Raw genomic sequence first — 19,376 nt, 5'->3', positions numbered from 1 at the left:
GCTTTGTTTTCATCCATATCTGGGTGCTTCTTGAAGTATGTTTGATGTCATTGCTGGAAGACCCATGACTTATGATGCAAACTCAGCTTTCTAACACTGAGCAGTACATTGCGACCCCAAATCCTTTGGTAATCTTCAGATGTCATGATGCATTGCACACAGTCAAGGCATCCAGTACCAGAGGCAGAAAAACAACCCCAAAACATATTTGACTGTACTGATTGTGGTAGATCAGCTAACTCTGCAGCTTATCGAGGTAGTCAAAAGAATGCTTTTCATTTAAGTCGTCGGCTGGTTTATTAAAACGTGCATTATAAACCAGTCCAAAACAAAATAGACATATTCAGCCTTTTTGGCAAAAACAAACAGCACTTACTACAGTCCGTATAGCTGCGGGGTCCGCCTGCTCAGAAAACAGGGTTCAGCTCTGTTTTATCAAGAGTACAGCTCTGGAAGTCAGCTCAATTTCAGAGCACACAGACACTGAATGAGTCCAGAGGCTAAACTTTTTACCTCCTGGGCCACATCTTAAAAGTGGAGATATGGTGAACAGCTGTCCCGCCCAACTCTTTAGCTGTTTGCAAAAACCTGGCCATGTCATGGCCGATTAAGGCTACTTTCACACTAGCATTTTGCTGAGCTGCGGACTTCCTCCGTGAAGCCCCGCCCATGGCCGCACCTCTGCCGCTCACCTCCGCCTACTTCCGCATGTGGCCTGCGTACCTATCTTTAACATTAAGTACGCAGGTCGTGCGGATGTATGCGGATGCCTCCACATGCGTCGTTTTGACGATGCAGAGAAAAAAATAAATTCCAACCAGCTGTGTTCGAAACTACATCGTCAAAACTACGCATGCGGAGGCATCCACACGATCTGCATACGTAATGTTAAAGATTGGTACGCAGGCCGCATGCAGACGTAGGCGGAGCTGAGCGGCAGAGGTGCGGCTGAGGGTGGGGCTTCACGGAGGAAGTCCGCAGCTCAGCAAAACGCTAGTGTGAAACTAGCCTAACCTCTCTCGGCACATAACATGCTGGAGCAAACTTCTGGGTTAATGTGTTTCACTGAGGTTATTAGCTTCAGTGATACAGTGGGGCAAAAAAGTATTTAGTCAGTCAGCAATAGTGCAAGTTCCACCACTTAAAAAGATGAGAGGCGTCTGTAATTTACATCATAGGTAGACCTCTACTATGGGAGACAAACTGAGAACAAAAAATCCAGAAAATCACATTGTCTGTTTTTTTAACAATTTATTTGCATATTATGGTGGAAAATAAGTATTTGGTCAGAAACAAACAATCAAGATTTCTGGCTCTCACAGACCTGTAACTTCTTCTTTAAGAGTCTCCTCTTTCCTCCACTCATTACCTGTAGTAATGGTACCTGTTTAAACTTGTTATCAGTATAAAAAGACACCTGTGCACACCCTCAAACAGTCTGACTCCAAACTCCACTATGGTGAAGACCAAAGAGCTGTCAAAGGACACCAGAAACAAAATTGTAGCCCTGCACCAGGCTGGGAAGACTGAATCTGCAATAGCCAACCAGCTTGGAGTGAAGAAATCAACAGTGGGAGCAATAATTAGAAAATGGAAGACATACAAGACCAGTGATAATCTCCCTCGATCTGTGGCTCCACGCAAAATCCCACCCCGTGGGGTCAGAATGATCACAAGAACGGTGAGCAAAAATCCCAGAACCACGCGGGGGGACCTAGTGAATGAACTGCAGAGAGCTGGGACCAATGTAACAAGGCCTACCATAAGTAACACACTACGCCACCATGGACTCAGATCCTGCAGTGCCAGACGTGTCCCACTGCTTAAGCCAGTACATGTCCGGGCCCGTCTGAAGTTTACTAGAGAGCATTTGGATGATCCAGAGGAGTTTTGGGAGAATGTCCTATGGTCTGATGAAACCAAACTGGAACTGTTTGGTAGAAACACAACTTGTCGTGTTTGGAGGAAAAAGAATACTGAGTTGCATCCATCAAACACCATACCTACTGTAAAGCATGGTGGTGGAAACATCATGCTTTGGGGCTGTTTCTCTGCAAAGGGGCCAGGACGACTGATCGGGGTACATGAAAGAATGAATGGCGCCATGTATCGTGAGATTTTGAGTGCAAATCTCCTTCCATCAGCAAAGGCATTGAAGATGAAACGTGGCTGGGTCTTTCAACATGACAATGATCCAAAGCACACCGCCAGGGCAACGAAGGAGTGGCTTCGTAAGAAGCATTTCAAGATCCTGGAGTGGCCTAGCCAGTCTCCAGATCTCAACCCTATAGAAAACCTTTGGAGGGAGTTGAAAGTCCGTGTTGCCAAGCGAAAAGCCAAAACATCACTGCTCTAGAGGAGATCTGCATGGAGGAATGGGCCGACATACCAACAACAGTGTGTGGCAACCTTGTGAAGACTTACAGAAAACGTTTGACCTTTGTCATTGCCAACAAAGGATATATTACAAAGTATTGAGATGAAATTTTGTTTCTGACCAAATACTTATTTTCCACCATAATATGCAAATAAAATGTTAAAAAAACAGACAATGTGATTTTCTGGATTTTTTTTCTCAGTTTGTCTCCCATAGTTGAGGTCTACCTATGATGTAAATTACAGACGCCTCTCATCTTTTTAAGTGGTGGAACTTGCACTATTGCTGACTGACTAAATACTTTTTTGCCCCACTGTATCTCCCCTCCAGCACATTACCAGTGACCCTCTTACATGATAAAGAAGACAAATGTTTGTGTGCTCATTTTCATTTTATTTTCCTGTTATTTTTTTTTTTTTTGCAGGCAATATGAATGTAATTACAGAAAGACATGGAACTATTTTAACAATTGGCATTAACAGACCTGAAGCCAGAAATGCTGTAAATCCCGAGACTGCATCCTTGCTTGTCAAGGCATTTGATGAATTTGAGAAGGACCCATCCCTAACAGCGGCTGTTCTCCATGGATTAGGTGAATGTCAGTTTATTAAAACATAAAAAGCCCCATATTAATAAGGGTACAGACTAGGGTTTGTTTGTTTTTTGTTTATTTTTACTGTGCATCTGTTCTAGTCTGCCCCTCTACAAATTAATTTTGCACTAAGCAGATTGTTGGCAATTGATTTCTAATATTTCTGTAGAAAGTCACTGCAACATAAGGAAACACTTCTGAGGAAATGGACTTTGAACGTGAGCTACAGGCAAGCTAGGAGCTATGTGCGACCCTAATTTTAGGCCACACTGATCAGCAACATTGTGACTTCGCTAATTTAATAGAACCCTAATTAAATTGGGAAACTAGCAAAAACCCCTTGGTAATGTACAAGGAATTTACAAACTGCACCAATGTGTTCGGATTTCAGTCGCTCAGTGAGACTTTGTGCTTAAGACATTTCAGTGGAGGCAACAGACCTCTAGAGAAAAACAGCCATATACAGGAGTGCAGTTTCATTGCCTGAAACATTGTGTAGGTATGAGCGGACCTGGGGAAGTTCTGGTACCTAACCGAACTTTAGTCCAAAGTTCAGTCCGAGTACCTGAACTGTTCACAAACCCCATTGCAAACAATGGAGACCCGAACTTTGGATCTAGAAAAAAAATTACAGTATCTCACACTTTCTCTTTCTTTTTTCTCTCTTTTCCTCTCTTTATCTTTCTTTCTCTCCTCTCTCTTTCTCTTTATCGTTCTCTCACTCTGTCCTTCTTTCTTTCTCTCTTTCTCACTCTCATTTGCTCACTTTCTCTCGCGCTCTTTCTTTCTTTCTTTCTCTCTCTCTCTTTATCTATTTCTTTCTCTCTCCCTCTTTCTGTTTGTTTTTCTTTCTCTTGCTCTTGCCCTGGAACTCCAAACTTTGCAACAGACTTCCATGACAAGTATATGTTCGGCGTTTAGCACCGGACACTAACTGTCCAGATTGAACCGCAAACTTTTAAGTTAAGGTTCGCTCATCTCTAACTGTAGGCAGTAGGACAATGATAATTCCAAACTGAAGAGATATGACACCCGCACTGCCGTAATTAGTTAGACCCTTGTGACTCAGGGGTATATGCAATGTACCGTATATGCCTTTTGTCAAAATAAAACATCAATCGCCATGGGCATTCCACCTGGGTGCCGCTTCCAAGAAAAAACAGTTAATATAGAAGTGTCCAAAAGAAAGAAAAATGAAAGCGCACTCACCGGTGGTGAACTTCAGCGATTTATTAACACATAGTTACGTGATGCAGGGAGGGTAGTGAACGCATACATGTATGCGTTCACTACCCTCCCTGCATCACGTAACTTTGTGTTAATAAATCGCTGAAGTTCACCACCGGTGAGTGCGCTTTCATTTTTCTTTCTTTTGGACACTTCTATAAGGACAATAATAATGTTAATAAAAAGTGCCAGTCAGATAAAGCATGTACATGCTGTAGCAAGGTCGGACCGGGGTGTCTGGGGCCCACAGGAGGAATTCACTCTAGCGGCCCACATTACAGCAATATGCAAATATCTGTTAGCCGTTATTCCTGTTTATAGTGGAGCGTCAACTGTAAAAGACAGGCGGCTCCTGCACACATCATAACTGGGATGTACAATTGCGGTAGTTTGCATTAAACTGTTTCTTTCTACTTAAACCAAGTTTTTATAATGGCACATACATGGGAGAAATAGCGCCACACTGTGACCAGACCACATATTACCACCACATAGTGACCGAATAATACTAAGCACAAGAGAGAAATACCACCACACCATGACCAAGCCACATATTACCACCACATAGTGATCAAATACTCCAATACTGATCATGAATAAAAACCACAATACTAGCAATAGTGTTATTACCACCAGTGACATTATACATAGGAGCTCGGTATAAAGTATAGTGTACAGTTAATACAATAACACACCTGTGACATTATACACAAAAGCTCCGTATGCAGCTTATAATCTACAGGTAATACCGGGATCACTGGAAGCATTATACACATCAACTGTGTGTATATATATATATATATATATATATATATATATATATAAACAAGGTACAGCTCTGCACTGTAACAGGACCTCCCTTTTGTTCCCCCTCCCCCCATTGACTTTTTAGGAGACTGTTTTCAATTATCTTACAGCAGTAATAATGTCACCTATTTGCCCCTGCAGTAATTACAGTGCCTACAAGTAGTATTCAACCCCCTGCAGATTTAGCAGGTTTACACATTTGGAATTTACTTGGCATTGTATCATTTGGACTGTAGATCAGCCTGGAAGTGTGAAATGCACTGCAGCAAAAAAGAATGTTATTTCTTTGTTTATTTTTTTAAAACATTGTGAAAAGTCTTTTCAGAGGGTCATTTATTATTCAACCCCTCAACCCACCAGAATTCTGTTTGGTTCCCCTAAAGTATTAAGAAGTAGTTCAGGCACAAAGAACAATGAGCTTCACATGTTTGGATTAATTATCTCTTTTTCCAGTCTTTTCTGACTATTTAAGACCCTCCCCAAACTTGTGAACAGCACTCATACATGGTCAACATGGGAAAGACAAAGGAGCATTCCAAGGCCATCAGAGACAAGATCGTGGAGGGTCACAAGGCTGGCAAGGGGTACAAAACCCTTTCCAAGGAGTTGGGCCTACCTGTCTCCACTGTTGGGAGCATCATCCGGAAGTGGAAGGCTTATGGAACTACTGTTAGCCTTCCACGGCCTGGACAGCCTTTGAAAGTTTCGTCCCGTGCCGAGGCCAGGCTTGTCCGAAGAGTCAAGGCTAACCCAAGGACAACAAGGAAGGAGCTTCGGGAAGATCTCATGGCAGTGGGGACATTGGTTTCAGTCAATACCATAAGTAATGTACTCCACCGCAATGGTCTCCGTTCCAGACGAGCCTGTAAGGTACCTTTGTTTTCAAAGCGTCATGTCAAGGCTCGTCTACAGTTTGCTCATGATCACTTGGAGGACTCTGAGACTGACTGGTTCAAGGTTCTCTGGTCTGATGAGACCAAGATCGAGATCTTTGGTGCCAACCACACACGTGACGATTGGAGACTGGATGGCACTGCATACGACCCAAAGAATACCATCCCTACAGTCAAGCATGGTGGTGGCAGCATCATGCTGTGGGGCTGTTTCTCAGCCAAGGGGCCTGGCCATCTGGTCGGCATCCATGGGAAGATGGATAGCACGTCCTACCTGGAGATTTTGGCAAAGAACCTCCGCTCCTCCATCAAGGATCTTAAGATGGGTCGTCATTTCATCTTCCAACAAGACAACGACCCAAAGCACACAGCCAAGAAAACCAAGGCCTGGTTCAAGAGGCAAAAAATCAAGGTGTTGCAGTGGCCTAGTCAGTCTCCTGACCTTAACCCAATTGAAAACTTGTGGAAGGAGCTCAAGATTAAAGTCCACATGAGACACCCAAAGAACCTAGATAACTTGGAGAAGATCTGCATGGAAGAGTGGGCCAAGATAACTCCAGAGACCTGTGCCGGCCTGATCAGGTCTTATAAAAGACGATTATTAGCTGTAATTGCAAACCAAGGTTATTCCACAAAATATTAAACCTAGGGGTTGAATAATAATTGACCCACACTTTTATGTTTAAAATTTATATACAGTGGGGCAAAAAAGTATTTAGTCAGTCAGCAATAGTGCAAGTTCCACCACTTAAAAAGATGAGAGGCGTCTGTAATTTACATCATAGGTAGACCTCAACTATGGGAGACAAACTGAGAAAAAAAAATCCAGAAAATCACATTGTCTGTTTTTTTATCATTTTTTTTTGCATATTATGGTGGAAAATAAGTATTTGGTCAGAAACAAACAATCAAGATTTCTGGCTCTCAAAGACCTGTAACTTCTTCTTTAAGAGTCTCCTCTTTCCTCCACTCATTACCTGTAGTAATGGCACCTGTTTAAACTTGTTATCAGTATAAAAAGACACCTGTGCACACCCTCAAACAGTCTGACTCCAAACTCCACTATGGTGAAGACCAAAGAGCTGTCAAAGGACACCAGAAACAAAATTGTAGCCCCGCACCAGGCTGGGAAGACTGAATCTGCAATAGCCAACCAGCTTGGAGTGAAGAAATTAACAGTGGGAGCAATTATTAGAAAATGGAAGACATACAAGACCACTGATAATCTCCCTCGATCTGGGGCTCCACGCAAAATCCCACCCCGTGGGGTCAGAATGATCACAAGAACGGTGAGCAAAAATCCCAGAACCACGCGGGGGGACCTAGTGAATGAACTGCAGAGAGCTGGGACCAATGTAACAAGGCCTACCATAAGTAACACACTACGCCACCATGGACTCAGATCCTGCAGTGCCAGACGTGTCCCACTGCTTAAGCCAGTACATGTCCGGGCCCGTCTGAAGTTTGCTAGAGAGCATTTGGATGATCCAGAGGAGTTTTGGGAGAATGTCCTATGGTCTGATGAAACCAAACTGGAACTGTTTGGTAGAAACACAACTTGTAGTGTTTGGAGGAAAAAGAATACTGAGTTGCATCCATCAAACACCATACCTACTGTAAAGCATGATGGTGGAAACATCATGCTTTGGGGCTGTTTCTCTGCAAAGGGGCCAGGACGACTGATCCGGCTACATGAAAGAATGAATGGGGCCATGTATCGTGAGATTTTGAGTGCAAACCTCCTTCCATCAGCAAGGGCATTGAAGATGAAACGTGGATGGGTCTTTCAACATGACAATGATCCAAAGCACACTGCCAGGGCAACGAAGGAGTGGCTTCGTAAGAAGCATTTCAAGGTCCTGGAGTGGCCTAGCCAGTCTCCAGATCTCAACCCTATAGAAAACCCTTGGAGGGAGTTGAAAGTCCGTGTTGCCAAGCGAAAAGCCAAAAACATCACTGCTCTACAAGAGATCTGCATGGAGGAATGGGCCAACATACCAACAACAGTGTGTGGCAACCTTGTGGAGACTTACAGAAAACGTTTGACCTCTGTCATTGCCAACAAAGGATATATTACAAAGTATTGAGATGAAATTTTGTTTCTGACCAAATACTTATTTTCCACCATAATATGCAAATAAAATGTTAAAAAAGCAGACAATGTGATTTTCAGGATTTTTTTTTCTCAGTTTGTCTCCCATAGTTGAGGTCTACCTATGATGTAAATTACAGACTCCTCTCATCTTTTTAAGTGGTGGAACTTTCACTATTGCTGACTGACTAAATACTTTTTTGCCCCACTGTATATTTAACTGAGCAACAAAACTTTTTGGTTTGTAAGATTTATGCATCTGTTAATAAATCCTGCTCTTGTTTGAAGTTTGAAGGCTCTAACTTATTTGCATCTTATTAAACCTGCTAAATCTGCAGGGGGTTGAATACTACTTGTAGGCACTGTATGTCTTCCACTTGCCACCATAAATTAATAATGTATATTCATCATTCTGGTTCCCATACAGTAATGAAGTCCCTCATGCTGGTCCCATTAATTAATAATTTTCCCCATCTTGGGCCCTTATGTCCCTTGGCCTGGCTGGCCCCCATGTGGCATCCACAGAAGAAAAAAAAGATTACTCTCCCCTGTGTGTTCACCAGCGCCATGTGGTGTCTTCTGCTTGCAGATCCGGTGCGCCCATGGTAAAATAGCTGCCGACCTAGCAGAGGCAGGCAGCTCATGCGAGTGCGATCATGGTCACTGTCATGTGTTGCCTGCGACGGGCACACACTCGTCAGCTGCCGACTTCTTTAACTATTGCAGCAGGGCAATACATTTGAACTGAATGTGTGTCCTCTGGTGCATATTCAGTTGAAACCAGTGGGCCCCCTGTACGTCCTGCTCGGGGGTCCACCACGGAATACACCGGTGTCCGCTGGGCCAGTCCGAACCTGAAAAAAGAAAATTGAGACTTACCGGTATTCTACTTTAATTTGTGTTATGGATCAAACTTGGCAATGTCAGTCAATGGCCCGTAAAGGAAAATGCATGGTATATAGATGACATCCATGTGCTATATGCACGCTGTGTCTGCTAGACACCGCCGAGTATTCACAGGCAAAGCCACTTCAGGAGAGTGCCAGCTGTCATTTTCCTGGTCAGGCTTCCCCAGCAATTTTGCTGGCATTCTCACAGCGGCTCCACCACCGGCGTCTATTACTCTATACTGTGAGGTTTATAGAGCTGATGGCTTCTCAGCGGAAACCCCCAAAGAATGAGCATGTCACTTCTTTGACCGTTTCTAAAGCAATTAAAAGACCTGACGTGAGGCAGGACATATGCACGGCAGCGTCGTTTCGACATTGCTGTGCATCATGTTCATTTTATTAGACAGGGCTTTTTCAGGCTGTCTCCACCTGAAATACGTCAGATGCAAATACTGTTAGTATGCAGGCTTTACAGAGAAATCAAAGCTGTAAAACTTTTTTGCGACAGCAATTCACAGACAAGTGGCACACGTACCTTCAGACCCTTGACTTGTCTGGGACCTGTTGTTGTGTGACCAGTGTTGCTGGGTAATTACTATTTATGAAAGTTAGAAATCATTTAAGTACATTGTTGATAATGATTAAAAAAAGTGTTGCTAATATAAAAAGGACGTAGCTGCAAATAGAGATGACACCCACAAAAGTCACAGAGTAGGTAAAAAATATAATCAATTATTTGCGTAATTCACTTCCAAAGAGGAGCTCAAATGGAATAATGAGGTTCAGTGTGTTGATACTGGTGCTATAATAGTTCATCAATTATACTTTCGACCAGTTAGTAGAATGTAAAACAGCAGGCTGTCAGCACATATATAAAGGCTGCTTGAATGTATTTTATGTATTTTAATCTTCAAAGACAAGTGTAAGGTTTGCGGACTCAGGGTGACCATAACCTCTTACACTTATCTAAAATCACCGTTCGATTCAGTTACAAAGTACACCCAGGTATCTTGTTTTAAGTGACTGATCTGATATGGCAGGATAATCCTAATCAGGTCTATATCACAGATAGATTCTTTAGGATGAGGCGTAGAGGCAATGTCTCACAGGAGAAAAGATAAAATTGTCGTGGGCCACTGGGGAGGCGCCATATGATGCAGAAGGGCCAGCTGGGGCATGTAGTCCCACTGGCAACGGATAATAATGTCACGGTAGCTGAAGTGGGTCGCTGGACCCTTCAACACTTCCCTCATGTCCACAACAATTGTCAATAGCAGGAGGTGGCACTTGCGGATGGAATAGGACCCCAGGGGGCACTACTGTAGCGGTGGTGTCCGGGTGCAGGTTTTGGACCGCCCATGGTGTTTGTGCAATCTCAACCAGCCAGACACACAGGTAAATTTGTAAACCTAACAATTTTACTGAAAGAGGTAACGGGTACAGTCTCTCTCTTAAAGGCAAAGTTTGCAGTATATTGTGCATATGAAAGTAATGATTTTCTCCTCATGAGACAAGCGAGGTTTATAGCCTCTCAGGGTGGCTGGAGCAGAGTTCTCTTCACTTCCTACTAGAGAAAGTGCTATGCGCAGTCCAAGAAATATTACACCTTCACAGATTGGCTCTCTGTGGAAACACACTAAAGCGTGGAAGTACTCTGTTTTGAGCCTACAATTCCCTATAGCAGGGGATAGGTTAAACAAGGTTGGTGGCGTGGCAGCCACGTGGGTCTGGTCCTGGCTAGAAGCAAACAGGATAACCAGCATGCAGGAGAGCACATGTGCATCGTTTTCTCTCCTGACTAGGAGACTTCACTCCTTTGTGGAGGAGAATGTATGGAGAAAGATGTCCCCTCAGCATGGACTCGCATGGAAAACTATGCTGGGAGCAGTAGTGTTTGCTCCTTCAGGCAGCTTGAACTGCCCAGAACTGGAATTTACCTCAGGAAGTGTGAGTCCTGAGCTGGGAGTTACCTCAGGAAGTCTGTGTGAGTCCTGAGCTGGGAGGCTCCTCCCAGCTGTTTCTATGGCAGCTTGTTGTGCAGAGAATAATCACTTCGCTATCACATTCACATTGGTCAGTAGATGGCAGCAAAGCACATTTATGAGTCTGTATGCAATGCAAGGTATTACATTTTCTAACTCAGAGTGCCCTTTCTAATTCTGACACACTGGGACAAATCTACTGCCACACTACAACTGCCTCATTCAGCAGCAGTAGAATGGGTGCCGGGATACCATAGAATGATACAGGTCTGGAAAAAGTTAAGAGAGCACTGCAAAATGTTCAGTTTGTCTGATTTTTCTCTTTATAGGTATATTTTTGAGTAAAATGTAAATTTAGTCTATAAACTTCTGACATGTCTCCGAATTTCCATGCAATAATTTTTGTATTTTTTTTTCTGACAAAGCAAAATGGTCAAATTTAAAAAACAAAACAAAAAAAAACACAGTACTTTCAGACCTCAAATAATGCAAAGGAAACAAGTTCATAATCATTTAGAAACAGCAATACCAATGTTTTAACTCAGGAAGAGTTCAGAAATCAATATTTTGTGGAATAACCATGATTTTTAATCACAGCTTTCATGCATCTTGGCATGCTTCCACTAGTCTTTCACTCTGCTTCTGGTGCAAAAATGTAAGCAGTTCTCTTTGTTTGATGGCTTGTGTTATCCATCATCCTCTTGATTACATTCCAGAGGTTTTCAATGGGGTTCAGGTCTGGAGATTGGGCTGCCCATGACAGGGTTTTGATGTGGTGGTCTCTTCATTTTTGCCAGAGCTGTATGTAAACATTACCTCATTTGTCTCATGGTGATGGTAGACTGGATCTGTGGTTTCAGTGTCCAGAGGAAGTAACAACTCTCCCGGTGTCTTCTTTTCTCATAAATATTGCTGGTTGAAGACACAAGGTATAATAGAAAAGAAAAAGCGGAGCGCTGTCCTGGTTGGTGACAGACGCTCCGTGTAGTGCTTTCAGTACTGTGCGGGCGAGGGAGCACCGCAAGTCAGATCTTCATGTCAGTGGCGTGCATGCAGATGGAAGTAAGACCTGCGTGACGTAGACCTGTTGTGCACATGTGACATGAACCACTACGGAGTGCTGAGAGGGCCAATTCGTTCCAACACGTTTCGGAAAACAGACAGTTTCCTTCATCAGGGTGGGCCTCTTCTTGGTATGGCTGCTTTAAGTACAAGTACTAATGCTTACTCAGGTGTTGATTAATTGGTTCATTAATTACTTAGTGGAATGCAAATAATTCCACCTCATTATTAAAACCCCTTGGTTTCAGAGTCTAGTTGGAAAATCCAGCTGCTTTCCAGCTGCCCGTGACATCTGCTTGATATAACTGCCCTATCGCCAGTGTTTGTTGATAACTTGGATACCTGTTGCTGTCGTGCCCTGTGTGGATCCTCCATGATGTTTTAAAAAATGTTTAGATTAAGTGTAACCCTCGTATTTTTTCTTGATGTTACGGAGGAGTTCATTAATCATTACATTTAAAGGGCGTTTTGTGCGTCCAACATATATTTTACTACAGGGGCATATGATGGCGTATATTAACCCGACTGTAGCACATGTCATAAAGTCACGGATTTTATACTCTATGTTCCCTTTATTAATGGTTCTTTGTTTTTTTTCTGCTTTTGAATCATCTGGCACATTTTGCATTTTCTGCACGAAAAAATACCTTCCAGGTTTTTTTTTTTAAAAAACGAAGGTTTATTTATAAGATTATCTTGGACTGATGGAGCAATGAAGTTTCCAAGATTGCGGGCCTTTTTGTTTATAAATTTAGGATGTGCAGGGAGTAAGTCACCAATAATTTTGTCATCCTTCAGTATATCCCAATGGTGTTTAACAATTTTTTTGAGGATTTGGGTGTTGGATTTATACTAAGTAATGATAGGTGTGTCTACAGCTTCTTTGGTGTTTTCACCTATTTCTCTATGGCTAAAGAGGAGGCCTATCTGCGAGGTCTCTTTCACTTTCCTTTTAGCTTCTTTAAGGAGATTGTTGTCATATCCTTGTTTAAGAACTTTTTTGTCAGTGTTGACTTCTGGAGACATGAATTAGCCAGCTAGGAAGATGGCAACTCTCTATAGAAATATAGCTGTTAGCATCTGTAGGTTTACTAAAGGTCCAGGTATGTATCAATCCTTCCTCAATAAAAATGTTCTGTGCTGGTTGTAAGGTAAATTTCTAATAGTTCTAATAGTTTTTTTTAAAATAGAGGTTGGGAGTTTTATCGAAGGCCGCATTTGTCATAATTCAGCACTAGGTGTCAGTGTAACCATTGCACTTCATGTAGGCACTTTTGAGCTACATTTCTGTTTCAGGCATTAGATTGTGTAATAATTCATTGATATAATAGAAAGCAGAGCGGTTTACCTGCTTCCTAGGTACACACATTGTACCTGAGCACATTGTTAGAGTTTTTGTTGGAATCACAGAAAAACCGTATTCCAAGGGACACCCCGATGGAGCTGTTCACTTAAATGAAGCTGATGGAGCCACTGTGGACATGGTCTGGTCTCTGTCCTGGCAGTGTTAATCTTTTTCTAATATGCACAAAAATGTGCTCTGCCATATTTTTTGGAATGTCAAAAAAATTCAGACTCACTTTGGTTTGCTAATTGTGTTCTACAGTGTACAATTAAGTGAGCTTGATCCAACGGATGTGAATACAATAAGAAAAAGGGGTCATCCAATATTTTATTTCATTTTTTAGTTTGAAAATGTGCCATAAAAATAAAATAATAAAACCACATACCTACGAGACCCCTTGCCATTCCTCCAGCTTCCAGTGTCCCAGCTGGTCTCCTGGCTTCTTCATCTGTCAAGCTTCAGGCGACATTGATTGTCTGTCTGTAATGGTTACATTCCACTTAAGTCACTGGATAGGTCTTCAAATCGAAGGAACATTTCACTTGTGACAAAGACACAGCTCGTACATAGTTTGGGCTTTTCTGTGGTAACATATGGATGCAAGACCTGGACGATAAAGTAGCAGGACAGAAGAAGAATCATCGCCTTTTAAATGTGCTGAGAACGATGCTATCAATACCATGGATGGCAAGAAGAACAAAACAATTTTGGAACAAAGCAAGCCAGACATGTCCCTCAAAGTAAGGATTACCAAGCTACGACTTGCCTACTTTGGACACCTCATACGAAGAGAGCAATCAGAAAAGAAAATCATGTATGGAAGAATAGAAGCAACAAGGAGAAGTGGATGACCAGCAACTTGATGGCTTGATGCTATCAAGATAACAGCAGAGAAGACCCTGTGGACCTATCTAGGCTTGCACAAGATCGATCTTCCTACAGTTCGTTCATCCATCCAGTCAGCATGGCTCAAGATCAAGCCGAAGGCCATTTAAAAACAAAACAAAAACATGACCGCTTTAATATGCCTACTGCTACCATTCCTGAACCCTGTCACACTTGGAATATTGTGCCCTGGTATCTTTTTGGAAATGTTTAATTTGTGAATGATAGTTTGTGCAGATCGATGTAGAAAATGTTGGAGGTATATAAATAATGGTAGAATAAAGCTATGGCTTTTTTAATATATAAAATAATTGAAATGATTTAACTCCTATAAAGTAATTGTATATATAGGACTAAATGTTAGCGGCTTTACCTACAGTAATTGGGATTTGGTGTCATGTTCAGTAGTAAAGCTGATAAAGCAGAAAGGACCAGATTCTGTGTCCTCATTAAAAGCACCTCATGAAATGCTGTAGTCAGTTTTCGACTCTGCTAAGCTTCAGTTTTACAAAAAATGTGAGCTGAGTTGTCTCAAAAAATGGATTGCCATCAGGAGCTGTAATTCTACCCTAAACACACTAATTCCAGTAGTCATTCTGACGTATGCGCAAAGGGGCCAAGTGTAAGTTTCCATGTTCTTCCATCACTTTGGTTCATACTGAGATACAGGCTCCCTTTTTTCGGTATTTGCAAAGAAAATATGACTTGCACCTTTTGTTACATGACCAGGAAGTCAGAGCGCTGAGCTGGGAAGCTATTAAGGTTAAACTTTCCTAAGAATCTTGTTTTTATTATTTCACATCCTACATTTTTCATCTGTGGAAAGAAATCCTTGATAATTGGCCACTGATTTCCTGAAAGACCTGCTCAGAAGGGTTTGTTGTGAATGCAAACAAAGTGACATCACTGGTGAAATCATATTTAACCCATTCTCCTCGTATGGCTATTTGTATACTTCTTCTTAAATAGTCTTAGCGGATCACTTTATTTATTAAAAGAATTGTCCCATAAACGCCATTTTAGTTCGTCAGCAGCCTCCTGACTCCTGTAGAATGAAGAACCTGTGGTCATGTGTGCATGATGTGATCCTTCTAACCCAGAAAGCTGCACTGATAATACAGGGCACGCATTATCAGTACAGTTTCTTCTTTCCCAAAGCGGATTGTCTAGAAACTGATTGGCCCACCGGTAATCTGCCCAGCTGGGTAGATTACCAGTCATTTCTTGTTGATGACCGGTAAGTTTTTAACTGACAAGCTATTTACTGTACTGTAATAATACAACATGGCATTACATATTGCATATGCGCCTTTTGTCATTGGTATATGTTAGGAAGACTCATTTATATGTGTGCTGTATCAACCACAAGCTTTACACGATATACTAATATATAAGCATACAGTTGCATACATCATCCTTGCTGTCCCTTCATAAGAAGCTTATACAGCGCTATATACACTGCTCAAAAAAAATAAAGGGAACACTTAAACAACAGAATATAACTCCAAGTGAATCAAACTTCTGTGAAATTAAACTGTCCACTTAGGAAGCAACACTGTTTGACAATCAATTTCACATGCTGTTGTGCAAATGGAATAGACTAGATGGAAAATATTGGCAATTATCAAGACACACTCAATAAAGGAGTGGTTCTGCAGGTGGGGACCACAGACCACATCTCAGTACCAATGCTTTCTGGCTGATGTTTTGGTCACTTTTGTATGTTGGTTGTGCTTTCACGCTCGTAGCATGAGACGGACTCTACAACCCACATAAGTGGCTCAGGTAGTGCACCTCATCCATGATGCCACATCAATGCGAGCTGTGGCAAGAAGGTTTGCTGTGTCTGTCAGCGTAGTGTCCAGAGGCTGGAGGCACTACCAGGAGACAGGCCAGTACACCAGGAGATGTGGAGGGGGTCATAGGAGGGCAACAACCCAGCAGCAGGACCGCTACCTCAGCCTATGTGCAAGGAGGAACAGGAGGAGCACTGCCAGAGCCCTGCAAAATGACCTCCAGCAGGCCGCAAATGTGCATGTGTCTGCATAAACGGTTAGAAACCGACTCCATGAAGATGGTCTGAGTGCCCGACGTCCACAGATGGGGGTTGTGCTCACAGCCCAACACCATGCAGGATGCTTGGCATTTGTCACAGAACACCAGGATTGGCAAATTCGCCACTGGAGCCCTGTGCTCTTCACAGATGAAAGCAGGTTCACACTGAGCACATGTGACAGAGTCAGGAGATGTCATGGAGAGCGATCTGCTGCCTGCAGCATCCTTCAGCATGACCGGTTTGGCAGTGGGTCAGTAATGGTGTGGGGTGGCATTTCTTTGGGGGGCTGCACAGCCCTCCATGTGCTCGCCAGAGGTAGCTTGACTGCCATTAGGTACTGGAATGAGATCCTCAGACCCCTTGTGAGTCAATATGCTGGTTAAGTTGGCCCTGGGTTCTTCCTAATGCAGGACAATGCCAGACCTCATGTGGCTGGACTGTGTCAGCAGTTCCTGCAAGATGGAGGCATTGAAGCTATGGACTGGCCCGCCCGTTCCCCAGACCTGAATCCGATTGAACACATCTGGGACATCATGTCTCGCACCATCCACCAACGTCACATTGCACCACAGACTGTCCAGGAGTTGGCGGATGCTTTAGTCCAGGTTTGGGAGGAGATCCCTCTGGAGACCATCCGCCGCCTCATCAGGAGCATGCCCAGGCATTGTATGGAGGTTATACAAGCACGTGGAGGCCACACACTACTGAGCATCATTTCCTTTTTTTGAGGCATTTCCACTGAAGTTTGATCAGCCTGTAATTTGATTTTCCACTTTGATTTTGAGTATGGTTCCAAATCCAGACCTTCATTGGTTAATAAATTTGATTTCCATTGATGATTTTTGTGTAATTTTGTTGTCCGCACATTCAACTTTGTATAGAACAAAGTATTCAATTAAAATATTTCATTTATTCAGATTTAGGATGTGTTATTTGAGTGTTCCCTTTATTTTTTTGAGCAGTTTACATTTTCTGTTATAGGCTTTTGTATAGAACAGATTTTTTCTTGTATAGTTGAAAAAAGGCATGTCAGCGCATACCAATGGAGGCCAAAATTACACGCTTTTAGCCAACTGCCATCAGTTAAATGCAGCCTTTTGATGTAAATTTCAGGGGCTTTTCTCAGTATATACCCCAAACGTAATGTGTGCATATCCCAAGGACAACAGAATTTACCCTTATATTAGTATTCACGTGAAAGACTAGTTGTGGTTTGTGATTGCTGGCTTATTTTATGCAGTGTTTTAGTAGTGAAATATCTCTTGTTGGAAAAGGCAGAATTTGGTACAATAACTTTCTAATTAAAAGGTCTTTTCTTGTTTACACCCTTCTCTAATTCTACTTCATTAGCGAAGTGCCAATATTTTAATCTGTTTCCATTTAGAAATGAGTTGCAGCTGCTGTAAGGTATCTTGAGATCAACTGGTTTGAGAAAGTTCTTCTGTTTGACGTAGTTATCTGTCACAAGGGTTCCAATTTTGTATCTGCTTAATATATGTATACTTGTTATAGATGTACCTCTAGGGGGTGTGATATTATACACAAAATCATGCTCTGAAACTATATATTTTTTTATTTTATCAAGGTCTTATAGAGAGTTTTCCAGACATGAAAAAATAAATAAATAAAAACAATCAGGCTGTCCTTTTATAAGGAGTCTCCAAACCCCATGTTATCTTTTTTTGCTTGTTTTTTAGCTCTCCTGCGGCCATCTTTCTGATCCATTATTGTTTACATTCTGTTCTCTCCTGTGCCTCTAAACTACATTTTCATGCAGGCAGAGATGTAGCTGTCCAAAACCGGCTTCACACCCACCCTCTGTGCGCACTCCACCTACAATGCACCATCCTGAGACTCCAATACAGTCTCAAGATGGATAAGTCGCTACCTACATGTTTTCTCTTGCTAACTTTCCTAGTATTGAGATTCTCCTGCCATGAGTAATGTTCCTGGTGCTGACACTCGTACCACACAGGCTCAGTGTACTGTAGGGGAGTAATGAGACATTTAAAATATTCATTTATTTAATCTAATGTAATCTAGTACTCAGGAATGCTTTGCACCATCCCCTCTGGCCAACCTCACTTCTCTGTGGAGCCTGCATTGCTCCCGTGTCTTCTACCCTCGCTCCTAGTATACATTTCCAGTCACTCACAACTTGCCAGGATCACAAGCCATGCCCCACATGACATCATTCAAAGCGTGCTGCTGTGAGCCCCGCCCATTGCTTTCAGGGCTGAGCACCACCCCTTGCTTTCAGGGCTGAGCCCCGCGCCCCTTGCTTTCAGGGCTGAGCCCCGCGCCCCTTCCTTTTAGGGCTGAGCCCCGCACCCCTTGCTTTCAGGGCTGAGGCCCGCGCCCCTTGCTTTCAAGGCTGAGCCCCGCGCCCCTTGGTTTCAGGGCTGAGCCCCGCGCCCCTTGCTTTCAGGGCTGAGCCCCGCGCCCCTTGCTTTCAGGGCTGAGCCCTGCGCCCCTTGCTTTCAGGGCTGAGCCCCGCGCCCCTTGCTTTCAGGGCTGAGCCCCCCGCCTCTTGCTTTCAGGGCTGAGCCCCCCGTCCCTTGCTTTTAGGGCTGAGCCCCTCCCCTTGCTTTTAGGACTGGGTCTTGACCCCCCACCCCCACATGCAGGCTGTTTTTTACTGACTAGCTACTTTCTGTTCAGAGCACAGATAGGAAATCTCTGTGCTTTGAATGGACTATAGCAGTTAGCTGGATGTCACTTGACACTGTGTCACAGCTCAGTTCCAAAGTAGAATTTTAGCACTAAGTAAATTATGAGGATTCTTAATTTCTCATCAGCTTTTCAATTTTCTAATAGTGTTCGCAGAAAACAATACTACAACGTTTTATATAGCATGCACTCACACTACATTAGAGCTGACATTTAGTTTATGAGCTTCAGTTATTTAAAGCACCATTCCAGAGTGGTTTTTTTCAGTGCTAGAATGGCGCTTTAAATGTAAGCAATCGGTCATGTACCCAGCCTCTGGCGTTTTTCGGCACTTCTACGAACCCTCAGCGCTATCTTGTGACAGTATCTTTGGACTGACCGGAAGTCAGAAGCCACGTCACAAGAGCTCAATGCAAGTCTATGAGAGCCATAACAAGGCTCATATAGACTTATATTGAAAAGCGACCTTCTCGGCGCTCCATGAAACACTGCAGCTGC

General features: G+C 42.9%; 1 protein-coding gene across 4 annotated transcripts in view; it reads left to right on the top strand.

The window, feature by feature from the left end:
- The window catches only part of LOC138642496 (enoyl-CoA hydratase EchA19-like), a 137,442-nt gene that overhangs the window by 77,252 nt on the left and 40,814 nt on the right, over positions 1-19,376 (top strand). For all 4 annotated transcript variants that reach the window (XM_069730685.1, XM_069730686.1, XM_069730687.1 and 1 more), the window contains one exon: positions 2,802-2,969. In XM_069730685.1, the coding sequence (XP_069586786.1) occupies positions 2,802-2,969 (168 nt within the window). The remainder of the gene's footprint in view (positions 1-2,801; positions 2,970-19,376) is intronic.

This window comes from Ranitomeya imitator, chromosome 6, assembly GCF_032444005.1.
Source record: "Ranitomeya imitator isolate aRanImi1 chromosome 6, aRanImi1.pri, whole genome shotgun sequence".
NCBI lineage: Eukaryota > Metazoa > Chordata > Amphibia > Anura > Dendrobatidae > Ranitomeya > Ranitomeya imitator.
Note: the sequence above shows the minus strand (reverse complement) of the source record. Positions and strands in the feature narration are given on the sequence as shown.